The sequence below is a fragment of the Galleria mellonella genome, unplaced genomic scaffold, assembly GCF_026898425.1.
Source record: "Galleria mellonella isolate WM207_F2 unplaced genomic scaffold, CSIRO_AGI_GalMel_v1 utg103, whole genome shotgun sequence".
Lineage (NCBI taxonomy): Eukaryota > Metazoa > Arthropoda > Insecta > Lepidoptera > Pyralidae > Galleria > Galleria mellonella.
Window position 1 is genome coordinate 1,802,959 of NW_026441966.1, and position 16,013 is coordinate 1,818,971.

The 16,013-nt window shown below is 33.4% G+C and overlaps 1 protein-coding gene across 1 annotated transcript in view; it reads left to right on the top strand.

Moving 5' to 3' along the window:
- Nucleotides 1-16,013, top strand: part of LOC113513332 (disintegrin and metalloproteinase domain-containing protein 22) — a 747,642-nt gene that overhangs the window by 710,344 nt on the left and 21,285 nt on the right. Inside the window, exons 12-13 of the mRNA XM_052903078.1 lie at nucleotides 5,229-5,442; nucleotides 9,595-9,767. Coding sequence (XP_052759038.1) covers nucleotides 5,229-5,442; nucleotides 9,595-9,767 — 387 coding nt within the window. The remainder of the gene's footprint in view (nucleotides 1-5,228; nucleotides 5,443-9,594; nucleotides 9,768-16,013) is intronic.

Below are 16,013 nucleotides of genomic sequence, written 5' to 3' on the forward strand. Positions count from 1 at the left end.
TTGATATAATTTCTGTGGGAGCAATCTTTAAGTATATTATTTCAGATAAAAAATAAATTTCCAAATCGGATCACTACTCACAAAGTTATTAGGTAACGAACATAAAAAAACACAACCGAATTGATAATGGCCTTCTTTTGAAGTCGGTAGAAAAACGAATTTTAAATTCGTTAACCTAATGAGATTATTACAGTTATTCTGTCAAAGTTTTTTCCAAATATTTAATTAGTCCTACCGAGGTATCGTTCTATGTTTCACAAACCAAAAGAGTCCTTGACTCAAACGATCTCGTTCATGTCATTGAACCTCAATTGTCGAATACAACGCGCCCGTCGCATCCGCGGAATCGGCGGAGAAAAAAAAAGAATCCCAATATTTACAATACAAGAGCCACGGTCATTATACAAAAGAATCGAAAGGCGGTGTATTGTGAGCTGAATTCGCACCACTTATACCTCATAAATCATTCAGTCGAACCCAATTTGTTGGCGCCGACTGATGAAAAGGCTCCCTTAATATTCCTGCCCTTAGGAGATCCCTTAGGAGTGTTCGAGATTTTATTTCATCGACAGCTTTGGTCGCGACTTACATGACAGTAGGGGCCGTGAAATATTGTTTATGATCTGGAAATGTTGTGACGCACGAAGTTGACTCAGTATTGGGTTCTTATTTGCAACAGTGATTTATTTTAATGCAGATTTATTTATACAAAGGCAGTATTACCAGATAATATTTATTATAAGTACCAGAGGGAGACTTTATAGAAAAGTCGATTGCTTGGATACCTCTGTCCCATTCGTGTTTCAACCGTGAAGCAGTTGTCTTTGCATGGCTGTGTTTCGGTTTGAAGGGTGGGATATGGCGTGAATTTACTGGGTACAGAGGAATAACACCGGAGTCCTCAGGAATGGCAACGCATGGGGGGTATCATGGGCGTAACAGTACACTCTGTTATGTCCATGGTACTGCTCATGTCTATAGGCGACGGTTACCACTTTCCATCAGGTGGACCGTCAGTTTGTTTGCCATTCTAAGTTGTATAAAAAAAAAAGTATTTCTACTGATGTCATGATTATATCAAGTGTTTATTGTCCACTGCTTAACATAGGCTTACCCCATAAGAAGAGTTTTACCAATAGTCCACTCGTTTATTAAGTATTAATAAATATCATGAAAACTCTTTATTGTTTGCTTCAAAGAATGTTACTAATTATAAAGATTAACAATATTATTAATTAACTAGCTGTTGCCCGCAACCTCGTCCGCGTTTTCGTCGTTTTTCGTAAAATAAGTAGCCTATGTCCTTCCTCAAGGTTCAGTGGTTTTGATGTAACAGACACATTTCCCTTCACTGCTCTGCTCCTATTGATCGTAGCGTGATGAAAAGTCTACTGTAATCTGCCCAGGAGTATGAGAAATAATTGTACCAAGTTTCGTTAAAATCCGTCGAGTAGTTTTTGTTTCTATAACGAACATACAGATAGTCAGACAAAAATTTTACTGATTGTATTTTTGGCATCAGTTTCGATCACTAATCACCCCCTGATAGTTATTTTGGAAATATACTTCGTGTACAGAATTGACCTCTATACAGATTTGTAAATATAGATTACATAAAAGCAATATAAAGAGGCAACAATGGCGGCCTTATCGCTAAATAGCAATCTCTTTTAAACGTTCTTACGATGGAGAGGAATAATTAAAATTGTGTTTGTTCAAAGTGTAACAAAAAAAAAGACTGAAAAAAAGAAAAAAAATAATTAATAATACATACATATATTATATATGAATATACATAATACATATATAAACTTATATAAAGACAAATATACTAAATATACTGTATTAGATACTGCGACGGAGATGAGTTTTTAATAGTTTCATATTTTTCGTAGAAACTGGTAATTTTACATCTATTTTTAACTAGTGATCTAACCCGGCTTCGCGCATGTAGAATTTTCGATAATATGTAACTCTCTGATAATTTAGCTTTCTATAAGTGTTCATCCGTTACAAATAAACAAACAATCAACTATTACCTCTTTATAATATTAGTATAGATTAACAAGGACTTTTTTTATGCAACTTAGAATGGCAAACAAGCTGACCCCTTACCATCAGGTGGGCCGTATGCTTATTTGCCACCTCAGTGGTATAAAAAAATGGGTATATCAATGGTTATTTGATTAGTGTTATTTTGTTTAATTCCGCTACCATCAGTATGTGTGTGACTGCGTGACAGTCAAAGATTGACAGCTAATATGGAATGTTGTAGAACTTCTGGTAGTAATAGTGGTAGTTAATTTTCGAGTATTTGCAGTCACACACATTTAGTATGTGTGTGACTGTAAATATTCGAAGATTGACTAACTTGTAGTAGCGGAATTAAACAAAATAATTCTAATCAAATGACTTGCATAATCAAAAATCCAAATTGATTAAAATACTAAAAAAATACTACACCCACCTTAAGATAGGTTAGATGAGATAAATTAAGGACAAAGCAATTGCCATTTTTAAAGTGAAAGCTTCCTTCTCAAATTGCAATTTAAAAATCTCTCTATCTTCATCTCGAATCGCTTTCAGAGATAAGGCGTGCTCTTTCAACTCTCTCGTTTGACTTCGATATCCCCCAGGTATATATTCTAATGATGCCTTTGACATTTCAAACTGTCGTTGTGGGGCCCAATGATTCGATTCAAATGTTTAATCGACCGTTTAACCGGGCTGTGTTTGTAAGGAATTTAATTGATAAAACCCGAAATAGACTCCGAGGTGCTCTTTCGTAACGACTCGTTCGGAAAACATCATTAGTTGAAGACAAAGTATTTTATTAAAAATATTGTCAATGAAGCGTCGAGTTTTTTTTTATTTTTTTTTTATACAACTTAGAATGGCAAACAAGCTGACGGCCCACCTGATGGAAAGTGGTAACCGTCGCCTATAGACATGAGCAGTACCATGTACATAACAGAGTATACTGTATCGCCCATGATACCCCATGCGTTGCGATTCCCAAGGACTCGGGTGTTATTCCTCTTTAGCTTGTAAATTCACGCTATATCCTACCCTTCAAACCGAAACACAGCCATGCAAACACAACTGCTTCACAGTAAAAACACGAATGGGACAGAGGTACCCAAGCAAATGACTTTTGTACAAAAACTCCCTCTGGTAATATATCCAGAATGAAGAAGAATAAGGAAGAATGGATCCCATAGAAATTAAAAAAAACTGATCTTTCCACAATTGAAGATGATTTTTTATTTATTTATTTATACTTTTGTACACATCAAAATATGTCTACAGGGCGAACTATGGAATTTTATATTTTTATAAAACATAATCTTAATTATTATCGATACTGAACAATGAATCATTTTTAAACATATTTAAAAAAATACAGTGTAAATTTATTGCCGATCTTAAAAAAAATACCCTCATTATACCATTTATAATCGAAATATTTGGTAATTCAAAATTAAGAACTATTTTGTATTTCAACATACTGTATATTCCTTGGAGAAAATTGTTTATCTCTGCGAATGCTGCCCCCGAATTTCTTGTTACTATACTATTTTTCGGCATCGATATTAAGATAGAAATGGACAACGTCTCAATATGTCCTTGATCCCACAAGACGCCATAGTCGCCCTGACAAATCCCCTCAGCTGACGCGCTCAATCCCAATCTTGCTCCCAAAATAAACCCCGAAGGGGATTAATTTTCTCGTTAAATTATCTGGCAACCTTTTTCTAAAGTACCTACACAATCCTGATGAAATGTTCCATAGCGTCGGATATACGCCTGAAGTCACGTTTATTCATGTTATATCAGATTTGTATGTTTATTGGAGACCTTACAGGTGTAACATTTTAACACATTATCTATCTGATGGTTCGGGAGTTCTGTCTCCATGCAAAATAAATATTTGTATTTATATGTACATCTGTTTTAATTGTTATCAAATATATATATATATATATATATATATATATTTGATAAAAACTTTATAACCGAAATAAAAAGGGGGTTCTTAATTCGGTTTGTATTTATATTTGGTAACTCACAGTTCCATTAATTATAAACCGATTTGGAATTTTTTTTTTTTATCTGAAAGGCCATACCTTCCAGTTGATCACATAAAAATTCTATCAAAATTTGTTCGTTAGTTTATAAAAAAAAAAAATAACTGGTGTTGCCATAATTTAAAGTGACGTTCTTTTTTTAAGGAATAAAAAATTTAAATTATGTTTAAAAAAAATTCTTTTGTACAACATTGTTACATCATCATCATTACAGCATCTAACATTACAACAACCTACAACATCATTAGTCCGTTGAAATTCTCCGATAATATTACATAAATACCACAATATTCTACAGCCAACAATAAGGTCTAACTGACGGTACACCGACAACTCGATTAGAGATCATCCTATAGAATTACGGGAAATAATTGACGAGACAGCTTTGCGCATTAAGTGTTTTAAAACGTTCCTCCTTAAAAACCGGCTCTTTTGTAATTCAGAGGCAATTCCCTTAATTGCCCCTTCCTATTAGGGCTTGCGTGTCTTGGAACTTAATATAGAATTCTGAAATAAGAAAAGAATGTTTTTTTTTTATACAACTTAGAATGGCAAACAAGCTGACGGCCCACCTGATGGAAAGTGGTAACCGTTGCCTATAGACATGAGCAGTACCATGGACATAACAGAATATACCGTTTCGCCCATGATACCCCCCTTGCGTTGCCATTCCTGAGGACTCACGTGTTATTCCTCTGTGCCCTATAAATTCACGCCATATCCCACCCTTCAAACCGAAACACAGCCATGCAAACACAACTGCTTCACGGTAGAAACACGAATGGGACAGAGGTACCCGAGCAATCGAACTTGGTACAAAGTCTCCCTCTAGTAATGGTCTCTTTAATATTTAATTTAAAATGAAGATTAAATCATGAAATTGTACATGGCGTTGTTCTTTTATAGATATTGAAACATGTGTTCCTTCCACGTAGCAATGGCAGATTATCAGGAAAATATTTTGTATAAAAATCACATACATGAGTATCTCTGCCCTACGTGTTGCTACCGTGAAACAGCTGCGCCTGTATGACTATGTCTCCGACTACGCTATCGGTATACGCTAACGGGACACCAGTGAGTGATGTAAGGTGAGAACGAAACGTTATGATTGTTCCTACATGATCTATATTCCTCCAGGGACGGCGCCCGTTCGAAGGAGGGCCGGGAGTGGAGGTGGTGGCACAACACGGGGCTGCGCGCCCTCAACCGTCGCAGGCGCGACGTCCGGGAGACCACCAAGTACATCGAGACCGCGCTCGTGATCGACAAGGCGATGTTCGACCGACGCAACGGCAGCACCCGCTCGGAGGTCGTCCACGACGCTATACAAGTGGCTAATATTGCTGACCTGGTGAGTACCACGTCTCGGCGAGATATTTCTATCATTCAGTCTCGAAATATTTAAGCCTCAAAACTTTATATCTCACAAAGTCGTATACTGGAAAGTAGTAGTTATATTTAAACTTTCGCGTTGTGGGCACAAATTTTAAATAGACAATCGAGACTTCTTCATTGTCATACAATCATGTCAGCCATCATCGTCTGTCTACTGCTGAACGTAAGCCACTTCCATAGACTGTCATCAAGAACGCTCTCATGCCACTTAATCACTTATTTTGATTAAGAAACTAAACTGCTGAAGGATCTTAGGATTTTGTAAATCGACTAGCTGACTCGGTAAACGTTGTTTTACCATATACATTATTTCTAGAACTATACATGAAAATTTATCGTACTACAATTATTATATTTAATTGTCATCTTGCAACCCAATTGCGGCATATAAAAATTGCGATTAAACAACAGGAGTTGATCGTAAAAGCGTGAAAATTTGAATTTGTATGTATTTTTCAATGATAAATCATAATAAAATAAAAATGGAAAATTTTTCAAAAAATAAAAAAAATTTTTTTTGGTGAGGGTCACCCTTATCATTGAGGGGTATGAAAAATAGATGTTGGCCGATTGTCAGACCTACCCAATTTGCACACAAAATTTCATAAAAATCGGTAAAGCCGTTTCAGAGGAGTTTGGTAACAAATACCGTAACACGAGAATTTTATATATTAGATTTACAACTGACAGACTTATGAAGTAACAAACGTACCTAAAACAAAATACAACCGTTTTTGAGTACCTACTTTTTTTTAAATCCATTGCTAATGCACAACGTAACGGAATCCTCAAAAGAAGAAGTCCTTGGAAGAACTTTTTTTTTTTTATGTAGATATATTACGGGATTTCTTGCAGACTATCATTTTTATTTTATACAACTTAGAATGGCAAGCAAGCTCACGGCTCACCGGATGGAAAGTGGTAACCGTCGCCTATAGACATGAGCAGTACCATTATTATTTATTTTTACTATTGCACATGTTGAAATATGTCCACAGGACGGACTCGATGCCTGATGACTTTCTTTAACTGTCAACCGTTACGATAAACAGAGGTAGTAAATGGCGGTGCATTGATCTAGCAAAATCAATTTTTTTTTATTATTTATTTGAACAAAAATTTATTTATTTAAACTTTAAAGCCACAGTAAAATTCTATGTACATTTGGCGTTCTTAACACCGGACGGTGTTCACCAATCAACCTAATAAAGTAAATGAAATAAATATTTTAATAAATAACAACATTAATACTTTTTAAGATGTATGAACATACAAACATATAAAATAAAATACTTACAGAAAATATACATACATAAATCATATATAATACTATATACAATACATATTAATATAACAAATAAAAAAGTCATGGCTAATCATACAATAATATGACAGATTGAAGCTATACTTTCTAAACCTTCACATTTTTACGTTAAATAAAAAATAAATACATATTAAATACGTATATAAGTATTATAAATGTTGCAGTCAATACTCGTAACCAGTCAAAAGTGCTACATACTAGGAAAATCAGTTAAAAGTACAATATACTAGGAAAATCGGACACAAGTACATTTGACCATATGCTTTAGTCAATAATGCTTTAAATTAAAATAACATTTAAATTACCTAACCTAACCAAACCAGAGGGGAAAGGAATTGTTAGTAACGGAGACTAAGAATCCCATTGCTAGCAATATACCCAACCAGGTCGACATCCTCGCGGTTCCTCCTGGAAACTATCATGGTTAATTCTCGATGAATTCATCATGATGGGCTAACTGGCCTGTTTTCATTCTCATCGATCACCCTTCACTGGTGCTCCGCCAGCGTATCCCGTTAGCGCAGACGGGGTTACCATACCATTTTCACCCATGAAAAAAAAACCGCATATTTGCAGTCAAAAGTACTAATAACCAATAATTCTCAGTCAAAACCACTTTTGACAAACCTGTTCAGTCAATAGCAGCTAGTCAATAGTACTTTTGACCGGTTAAGAGTTTTGTCTGCAACATAAACATGTTTATAACGTCCATATAAATGTGAAAGCCCAAAATTCACGTAACTATGAAAATATGTTGGGGAAAAAAGCACGCACACACAGGCACTGGTGCGGAGAAAAGCAACGCGATAAAATCCCAAGTATCCTTGAACCCCCATGTCTCCGTTCCTGCAATAACCATTTACTCCGTTGCGCTATTATGGCCCGAGCTTAGCAGACCGCGAATGTCATACACTAGTCCCGAACACGTAGGCCCTATGCCGTTGAAAATAAAATTCAAAATTGGACAACAAGTTTCGGACTGGAGCTAGAAGTGGCCGCGCCGGCAGACGATAAAAAGCAGGGATTACACAGGGCCCAGCTGTAATAATATTAGGGTTGACACTTTGAGGTTGCAGAAAGAGGGATAAACAAAACTGACACGCTTCCTTCTAAGGGTTGCAAGTGGCACGACGTTTTAAGATATTACGTGATATGCCTGCCCTAGCCTATAATATATATAACAGCGATGTATCCAGATGAAATGTTTTTTTTATAGAATTTTTATTACTTTGACCTATTTAAATGCTTTTTTTTTTATAACTTGAAATGAAACAAGCTAACGGCCCACCTAAACTGGTAATCGCCATTTATAGGGATAGTAAAATACACAGCCTACTGTATAAATACTTATGTGTTGCCGCGTCCTTATTCCTGAGGTGCTAAGTGTTATTTTCCCATATCCATTATTTTGTCCATAGACTAAAATGACCGTTTACAGGATGTATGCTTGTTAACCATTTTTATGGTATAAAAAAATGCATAAATTAAAATTTTCAAAACTCAAATGAGCACGTAATTCAGCAAACTCCTACAATAAGCAACAAATTAAGATTAATATAAAGCTAAAATAAAACTGAAAATGAGGGTGACCAAATTTTGTAGCAGGACAATACACAAACAATACACAAACAATACACAACATATGTATGTATGTTGCTATATTTACATCACATATTTTCACCACATCTGCCCTTCATACACTTTCCGTTTCTACCTAATGGTTAGCTGGTAGAGAGTGCCATATGACATTTTTTTTTTATACAACTTAGAATGGCAAACAAGCTGACGGCCCACCTGATGGAAACTGGTAACAGTCGCCTATAGACATGAGCAGTACCATAGACATAACAGAGTATCCTGTTGCGCCCATGATATCCCCTATGCGTTGCCATTCCTGAGGACTCAGGTGTTATTCCTCTGTACCCTGTAAATTCACGTCATATCCTACCCTTCAAACCGAAACACAGCCATGCAAACACAACTGCTTCACGGTTGAAAGTTTTATTGTAGGTACAATAAAAAATAAATAAAATAAATAAATAAACAAACAATCATAGAAATGCTATCTAAATAAAATTAGCAACAAATCAAAACATTCCAACAATTAACTGATTTTCAATCTACTTTAAAAAGAAAAAAAAGGAGGTACTCAGTTCGATTGTATTTTTTTTATATTTGTTACCTCATAACTTCGTCAGTTGTATATATATATATTCTTTATTGCACTAAAACATACAGTAACAATAAGTTAATAACAATGTTAGCAAAGGCGAATTTATCTCTAAAAGAGATTTCTTCCAGTCAACCTAACACAGCGGCACTGGAAGTAGTGAGTGGACAGTAGTAGTGCTAAACAGAAATTAAAATAAATATTTACATAAATTATAAATCATTATATATATATATTTGAAAGATACAATATTAATACATACATATGAATATAAACCTACATAAATAAGAATATATATACATATATATAAGTATCTATACAACAAATGTAAATATGAAAAATTCTTTTTTTGTCTGAAAATATATATATATATATATATATATATATATATATATATATATATTCTTAATCAGTAAATACAGAATTATTTATTTCTATATTAACTGAAATCGGTTTTTGTATAAAAAAGAATCTTAGTTATTTTTATTTTTAATACTAATTGCTATCGGCATACTATCCCATGATCGGGTCATTTATTCGTTTGTTTAGATTTTCATTAATTTCTATTGAAATATGGTGTATATTAAATATTGACAATTTTATATTCTTTCCAGTATTTCCGCACCCTGAACACGAGGGTGTCTTTAGTATACATTGAATCCTGGCAGAGCGCGGATCAAGCAGACATCGACAGGAAGCAGGACATAACTCGCGCCATACTCAAATTCAGTGATTACACCGCCAGGAAGTTGTTCAAAGTCGACAAGGACACCACGCAATTGCTCACGTAAGCTTTAATCTTTACGCATATTATAAACTAGCTGATGCCCGCGACTTTGTCCGCGTAGTGTTTATTGTCTGGGAATACTGGACAAAAATTAACAGATGACGTGTCGTTCTCACTCTTTGCCTTAAGTTAAAATAACTTTACTTAAGTAGATTGTGTGCTAAGCTGTATTAGTTATAAATTTGTAACTAGCCTACCGGAACTCTTTAATTTTTCATGATTAAAAGAGTATCTAAAATGTTGACCGGGAATGTAAGGTACCACCATGCATGCATTCATTTAAATCGATCCAACAGTTTTGGAGATTAGCCCAGACAAGCAGACAGAGAAACAAAAAATTTAAAATAATCTGGATGTGCTCTATTTCACTTCTAACATCCTCCTGACTCAGTTCTTTGCGTTTTTTTTTTCTTCTATATGCAGACATTGTTTTAAAAAATAACCATAGATTTACATAGATTATTTTTTATTTAGTTATTAAAACTTTGACTAGTGAGAAATCGTCCAAAAAGGTTACAATTAACAAAAGATAACGGAATACAAAACCTAAGAACAAGGAATTAGATAGAAGGAATGATAAAAACTGTAAATCATATGGTTGCTTCCTTTCTCCTTATGCAAATATAATAAGTAAAAAGAGGACAAAAGATACACCATCATTTGTCATTTTTCTCAATTCACAGCAGGCTAGTGTATAGAAAATGTTTGATATGTCAATTATTTATCAATGATAAATTTTACATTACTAGATTATACATTCGACACGGTTTATGTGGAAAGTATGCAAGCAGGTTGTATCTGAATTCGGTAGGATTATACGGCCGTATAACATTTTCTATACACATGCCTGCTATGAATTGACAATTTTATCACATCTTCTATGTAATTCCTTGTTCTTAATACGAAACTGGTACAATATTTACATACGTATGATTTGTTTTAATCTATGGTTTAACTATGTAGTTAAACCATAGATTAAAACAAATCATATACAAAAGCATAGATTAAAAGACAAAAAATATTAAAAGTAAATATAAAATTCTTCACTTCACATATAATTTTATTTACAAAAAAAAATAAGACGTCAAATGATTTTAATTTTATATAAAATATACATAATTTAATATTATATATCCTCAATATTTAATTATACCTTATAATACAGTGCTTTCAGATGCCAACGCCATGTTTTAGATCTCAATATAATATTTTTAAAAGCATATATAGCTCAGGACGTGACTTACCTAAACGTTCTTACTTTTACTTGTCATTCTTTAATCTCGCAGCTGTCGTTGTCATTCCTTCTCAAAGGAAGTGATTTTTTTATAAAAAAAAAAATGTATTTATTGCATAAGGAAAATGTATAAAAGGATAAAAGTTTGCCATGTAAGTGAGTTTTCGCACTGCGAATTTTCATCGTTTTTTCCACACGGATTTTTTCAGTAAATTGAATATTACCTACGTTCGTGCATTCTCTCACTTTCCCTGTGGAAAAACCGCGCGGCGAAAATTCGTGGTACAGATATAGCCTTAGATAGGGATATATATTTGGCTATTGTTGTCCCTTTCTTTGGAGCAACATTCTAAATTTGAGATTATCAAAATACAATTATGAAGTCATAGACTTAGTATAGTGCCCAGTACAGTAATTTATCTGAAAAAGTGTTCAGAGTAGCTCGAATAAATAGTAATACATCTGGAATCTCTTTCCATCGTTAGTTTTTTTTTTTTTAATAAATGTATGCAAAAGCATAGTCGTAAAACTGAAAACGATACAACAGAAGATCAATATTAGCTGCTATACCTAACAATGACTAGTACAGTATTAATTTAAGATTTTCATCCACAAAACAACGTCAACAATACCACTTATTTTTATTTGAAAACTAAACTACTAATACGATTTTAATAAAACTCCTATAGGATCAATTTGAATATATATGAATATATACCTTGCAAATAAAAAATATTTTTCCAAATCGTTTCATAAATGACAGAGTTATGAGGTAACTAACAACATTAAAAAATATACGCGAATTTAAAACCTCCTTTTACATGTCGGTTACTATCGAAATAGTACATTACTGTAGCAGCCAGTAACTGAGGCATTGTTGGACGAACGTGCAAATGTGGGCCAAGGCGTAGCCGAGGCACACGTACGTGCGTCCATCAATGCCTAGTTGTGGCCAAGGCTTGTATAGTATTTTTCTCAAACAATGCGCGGAAATCAAAAACACAATTTTACTTTTTAAGTTCAATGACGAATAACGAACAATAATAATTTTTCACGCGCCATAATGTTACTTTGTTTTTTTTGTTTAATAAACAGCTTTCTATTTGCAAGCTAGTTCAAATTTTAAATAAAACCTTTTATTAGTTACCTCCTTGGTAGCCATATTTCGAAGTTAAAGGTCATTCCATTTTTAAATTACATGACAGATATGAGTTTACATAGTAATTTATTTGGCCGCAAAACACGACAGATATGAATTTTCATAAAACTTTTGCCGGCCGCTGCCCGCATGTATCTGGCCAGTACGGCAATTTTGATTTATCTCTAAGAAGATTTTCAAAATAATGCTCACATTTCCAAGCATGTTTGAGAAAAAGTAAGTTAATATCCTCTCCTTATGGGGAGAGACCAGTGCAGTGCAGTGAATCACTAATGGTTTATTGATGTTGATAATGATGAATGTAGGTATTACGGTTAATGTTTTTTTTTTTCAAACGATTTAACAAAAAAGGAATTAGTCAATTCGGTTGTATTTTTTTTTATGTTTGTTAACTCATAACTTCGTCAATTGTAAACCGATTGCTAAAATTCTTTTTTTTTATCTAAATGTTTATATTTATAGATTTACGCTCCATACATTTTAAAAAAATTGCCACCTGCTACTGTAGCGCCACCATAATTTAACGCCTTTTGACGAATACTTTTTCATACATAGAGATGGTTTCCCTAACCTATACCCTTCATATTCTAAAATAAAAAAAAAATACCGTCATTATAAAAAATATATAATTAAACGCAAAGCAGGCAGCATGGTCTCCGACCTTAGCCTGTTCCAAACGGAACAAACGTACTAAAAAAAAAAATTAAACGCAAAGCACCAACGACTTCGCCAACAATTCCATTTGTAATATTATAGAATCTTAAACATTCAATTAAAACGAATCCAAATCTTGAATATTTATACAAATATTTCGCTATAAACGTTTTCGCAACGTCGACAGCTAAGTATTTAATCTGTTTATCGTTTAAACCGAATCATTAAATAACTTTCAAAGAGATTTCTCTATGGAACTGGAATGGGTATCTTATTTAACGAAGCAAGACTTTGTAAAGTCATTTGCATAGGTACCTCTGTTCCATCTATTTTTTGTGCTCATGCAGCTTTTACCGCCAAGCAGTTTCGTTAAAGGAAGGATAAGCAAGCTGAAGGTGGCAATGGACTGGTTACATAGCTCGACAAACCGACAATCGATAGGAAAGAAAGGTTCTTGAGTGGCGACCCCGTAATGGCAAACGCAGTGTAGGATGACCCCCACTAGATGGAGTGATGAACTCGAATGCATTGCACGCAGTCAGTGGATGCTCATGACCAGAAGGCTCAGGACCGTTGCTTATGGCAATCTATGGAGGAGGCCTATGTTCAGCAGTGGACAGATAATGGGTGAGATGATGATGAATCATCTATACTTCTACTAATTAAAAATCATCGCCGTGTGGTCCCTGCATAGAATGGACCACCCCTTCCTTTTCCGTGGAAGTCATAAGAAGCGACTAAAAGAACTTAATTGTCGAGACTTGGACAGCAGCATCCCTCTTAAAACATCACAAAAGCCTAACTGCGATTGCCAAATCGTCTACCAACATTAAAACTATTCTTGATGGGTGAAAATGGTATGGTAACCCCGCCTGCGCTAACGGTATACGCTGGCGGAGCACCAGTGAAGGGTGATAGATGAGAATGAAAACAGGCCAGTTAGCCCGTCATGATGAATTCAAAAGGAATTAACCATGATAGTTTCCAGGGGGAACCGCGAGGAGGTCAACCTGGTTGGGTATATTGCTAGCAATAGGATTCTCAGTCTCCATTACTAACAATCCCTTTCCCCCACATTACAACTATTAGCAAAAGATTCCAATAGAGGGTGGACAATCGATTTTTTTTTTTCTATTCTATTATATTAAATAAATTCAATAGATGGCGGTAGATTCGCCTTCCGCTACGTTAAATTCGAATTTCTGATCAGCACCAATCAATAAATGTCTCTGAACCGCGGGAGCGCTTATCATACTAATTTTTACAAATTAGACGGTAGATTAGAAAAGTCGATAAGCCTCCTGACAGATGAAGGAAATTCCATCATCATTTAGCTCGTTGGAAGAAGATCGACATGTCGATACGGATTTATGGAGACAAGTCTACAGTTTTGTTTTTGTGGTGCATTACGTTGGGAAAAAATTAAATTTGACTTATTGATTTTTGTAGTGGAATTACCGTAGATGGATACATAGGTATTTTTCACTCATATAAATAATCATGTATTAATTTTTCTAGTGGCCTTAGTTATCCGTCACAGTGTGAGATATGATGGCATAAGTCCTGGTAGTAAAAGTTTACTTATGTATAAAACTTTTGCTTTAATACCTTCACCTTTTACACAACGTGTTTGTGAAAAAAAAACTGTATCCTTAGATAAAAATAAAACACTGGGAATACTAGTACTAGAAAATCTGTAAAAAAGACTTGGAAAGGTAAAAAGAATCAAAAATTACACTAACACTAAATTGCGACCAAGTATTCGCTTATAAAAAATAATGGAAGTATTAGCCGTCGCGTTTGATATAAAAAAATTTAGCTAAAAGGGAAAGATTTCTAGCGGTATTGTTTTCTATTAAAATTATTTGTTCATTGTAAATTATAAATGTTGACAGCATTGTAAAACTGTGGAAACTTCAGTCTGGAAAGTTTTTAACGATAAAGTATACCTAATTTATAGCTGAAAGTTGTAAAGTCTAAGAAACGTTTTGTGTTGAAACTGTTTGGATTTTATTGCAGCTGCTTTATTTTACTACAGCGCCCCACATTTTTATCTGTATGAAAATTGAAATAAAATACTTACAACACGCAACACACACACACAGTCTTCATACAAATATATGAATATGTGTGTGTGCTTCGTCAAAAGCAGATCAAGTTTTCTATGTTTATTTGAATATGGATACTACAATCTACATTTACCTTTTAATGAGAGTAAGTCATATAACATATAGTATTTATTTAAAAAAAAAAAACAATTTTACTGACTATTATATTATTTATTGTATTATTTAACTATATAAATATTTACTTTAACTTTTTTATATATATATATATTTTTATATATATATATATATAGATATATATATATATATATATATATATATATATATATATATATATATATATATATATATATATATATATTACTCCACAACACCACGAACAAAAACATCGTTTACATGAATGCATTTAAAACTTTTACGCTACATAGTCGCTAAATCTTTTATGTTACCTATTGCTATTTAAACAATGTCATTATTAATAGTTATACAACTTAATAGTATTAATTTATTTTTAATGTATTATATTTATATTCCTAGATGGTTGCATAGATTCATGATTCACTTACAATATAAAAGCAATGCCGACTCGTGATTACGTTACTCAGTATATATATATTTTTTTAAATTTACGTTAACCTTAATAGCAAAATGAACTAAAGGAGAAAACAAAAAAGGTATCGTTAATTTAAATGTGTCAAAAAAGTACGAGAGAGCATAAAATCTTAATTTTCTTTCACAATAACAAGACCATTCATCGTAGTTTCTGTCTCAATGACAGAATGATTAATCTAATCAGGGTAAGTACTTCTTTTTTAAATTTATATAAACAACTTTATTTTAATGTTTTTTTTTTCTCTTATTCATCGTTTTTTAAAAGTATAGTCAAAGGGAACAAAGCTGGCATTGTCTTATACTATTTTTTTCATAGAAAATTAATTAATTGAAATACTCAATAAAAGAAAAATAAATTTTTGGGAGCAAACTGCTGACAATTGTTCGTTTTTTTTTTTTATTCTTCTGCTTTTATGAGAATAAGCAAAGGAAACGAAACCCGTACAACCTTAGCTAGGTATGAAATCTTATTGTGTTTATAAATATATATATATATATATATATATATAGTTTTTATCATT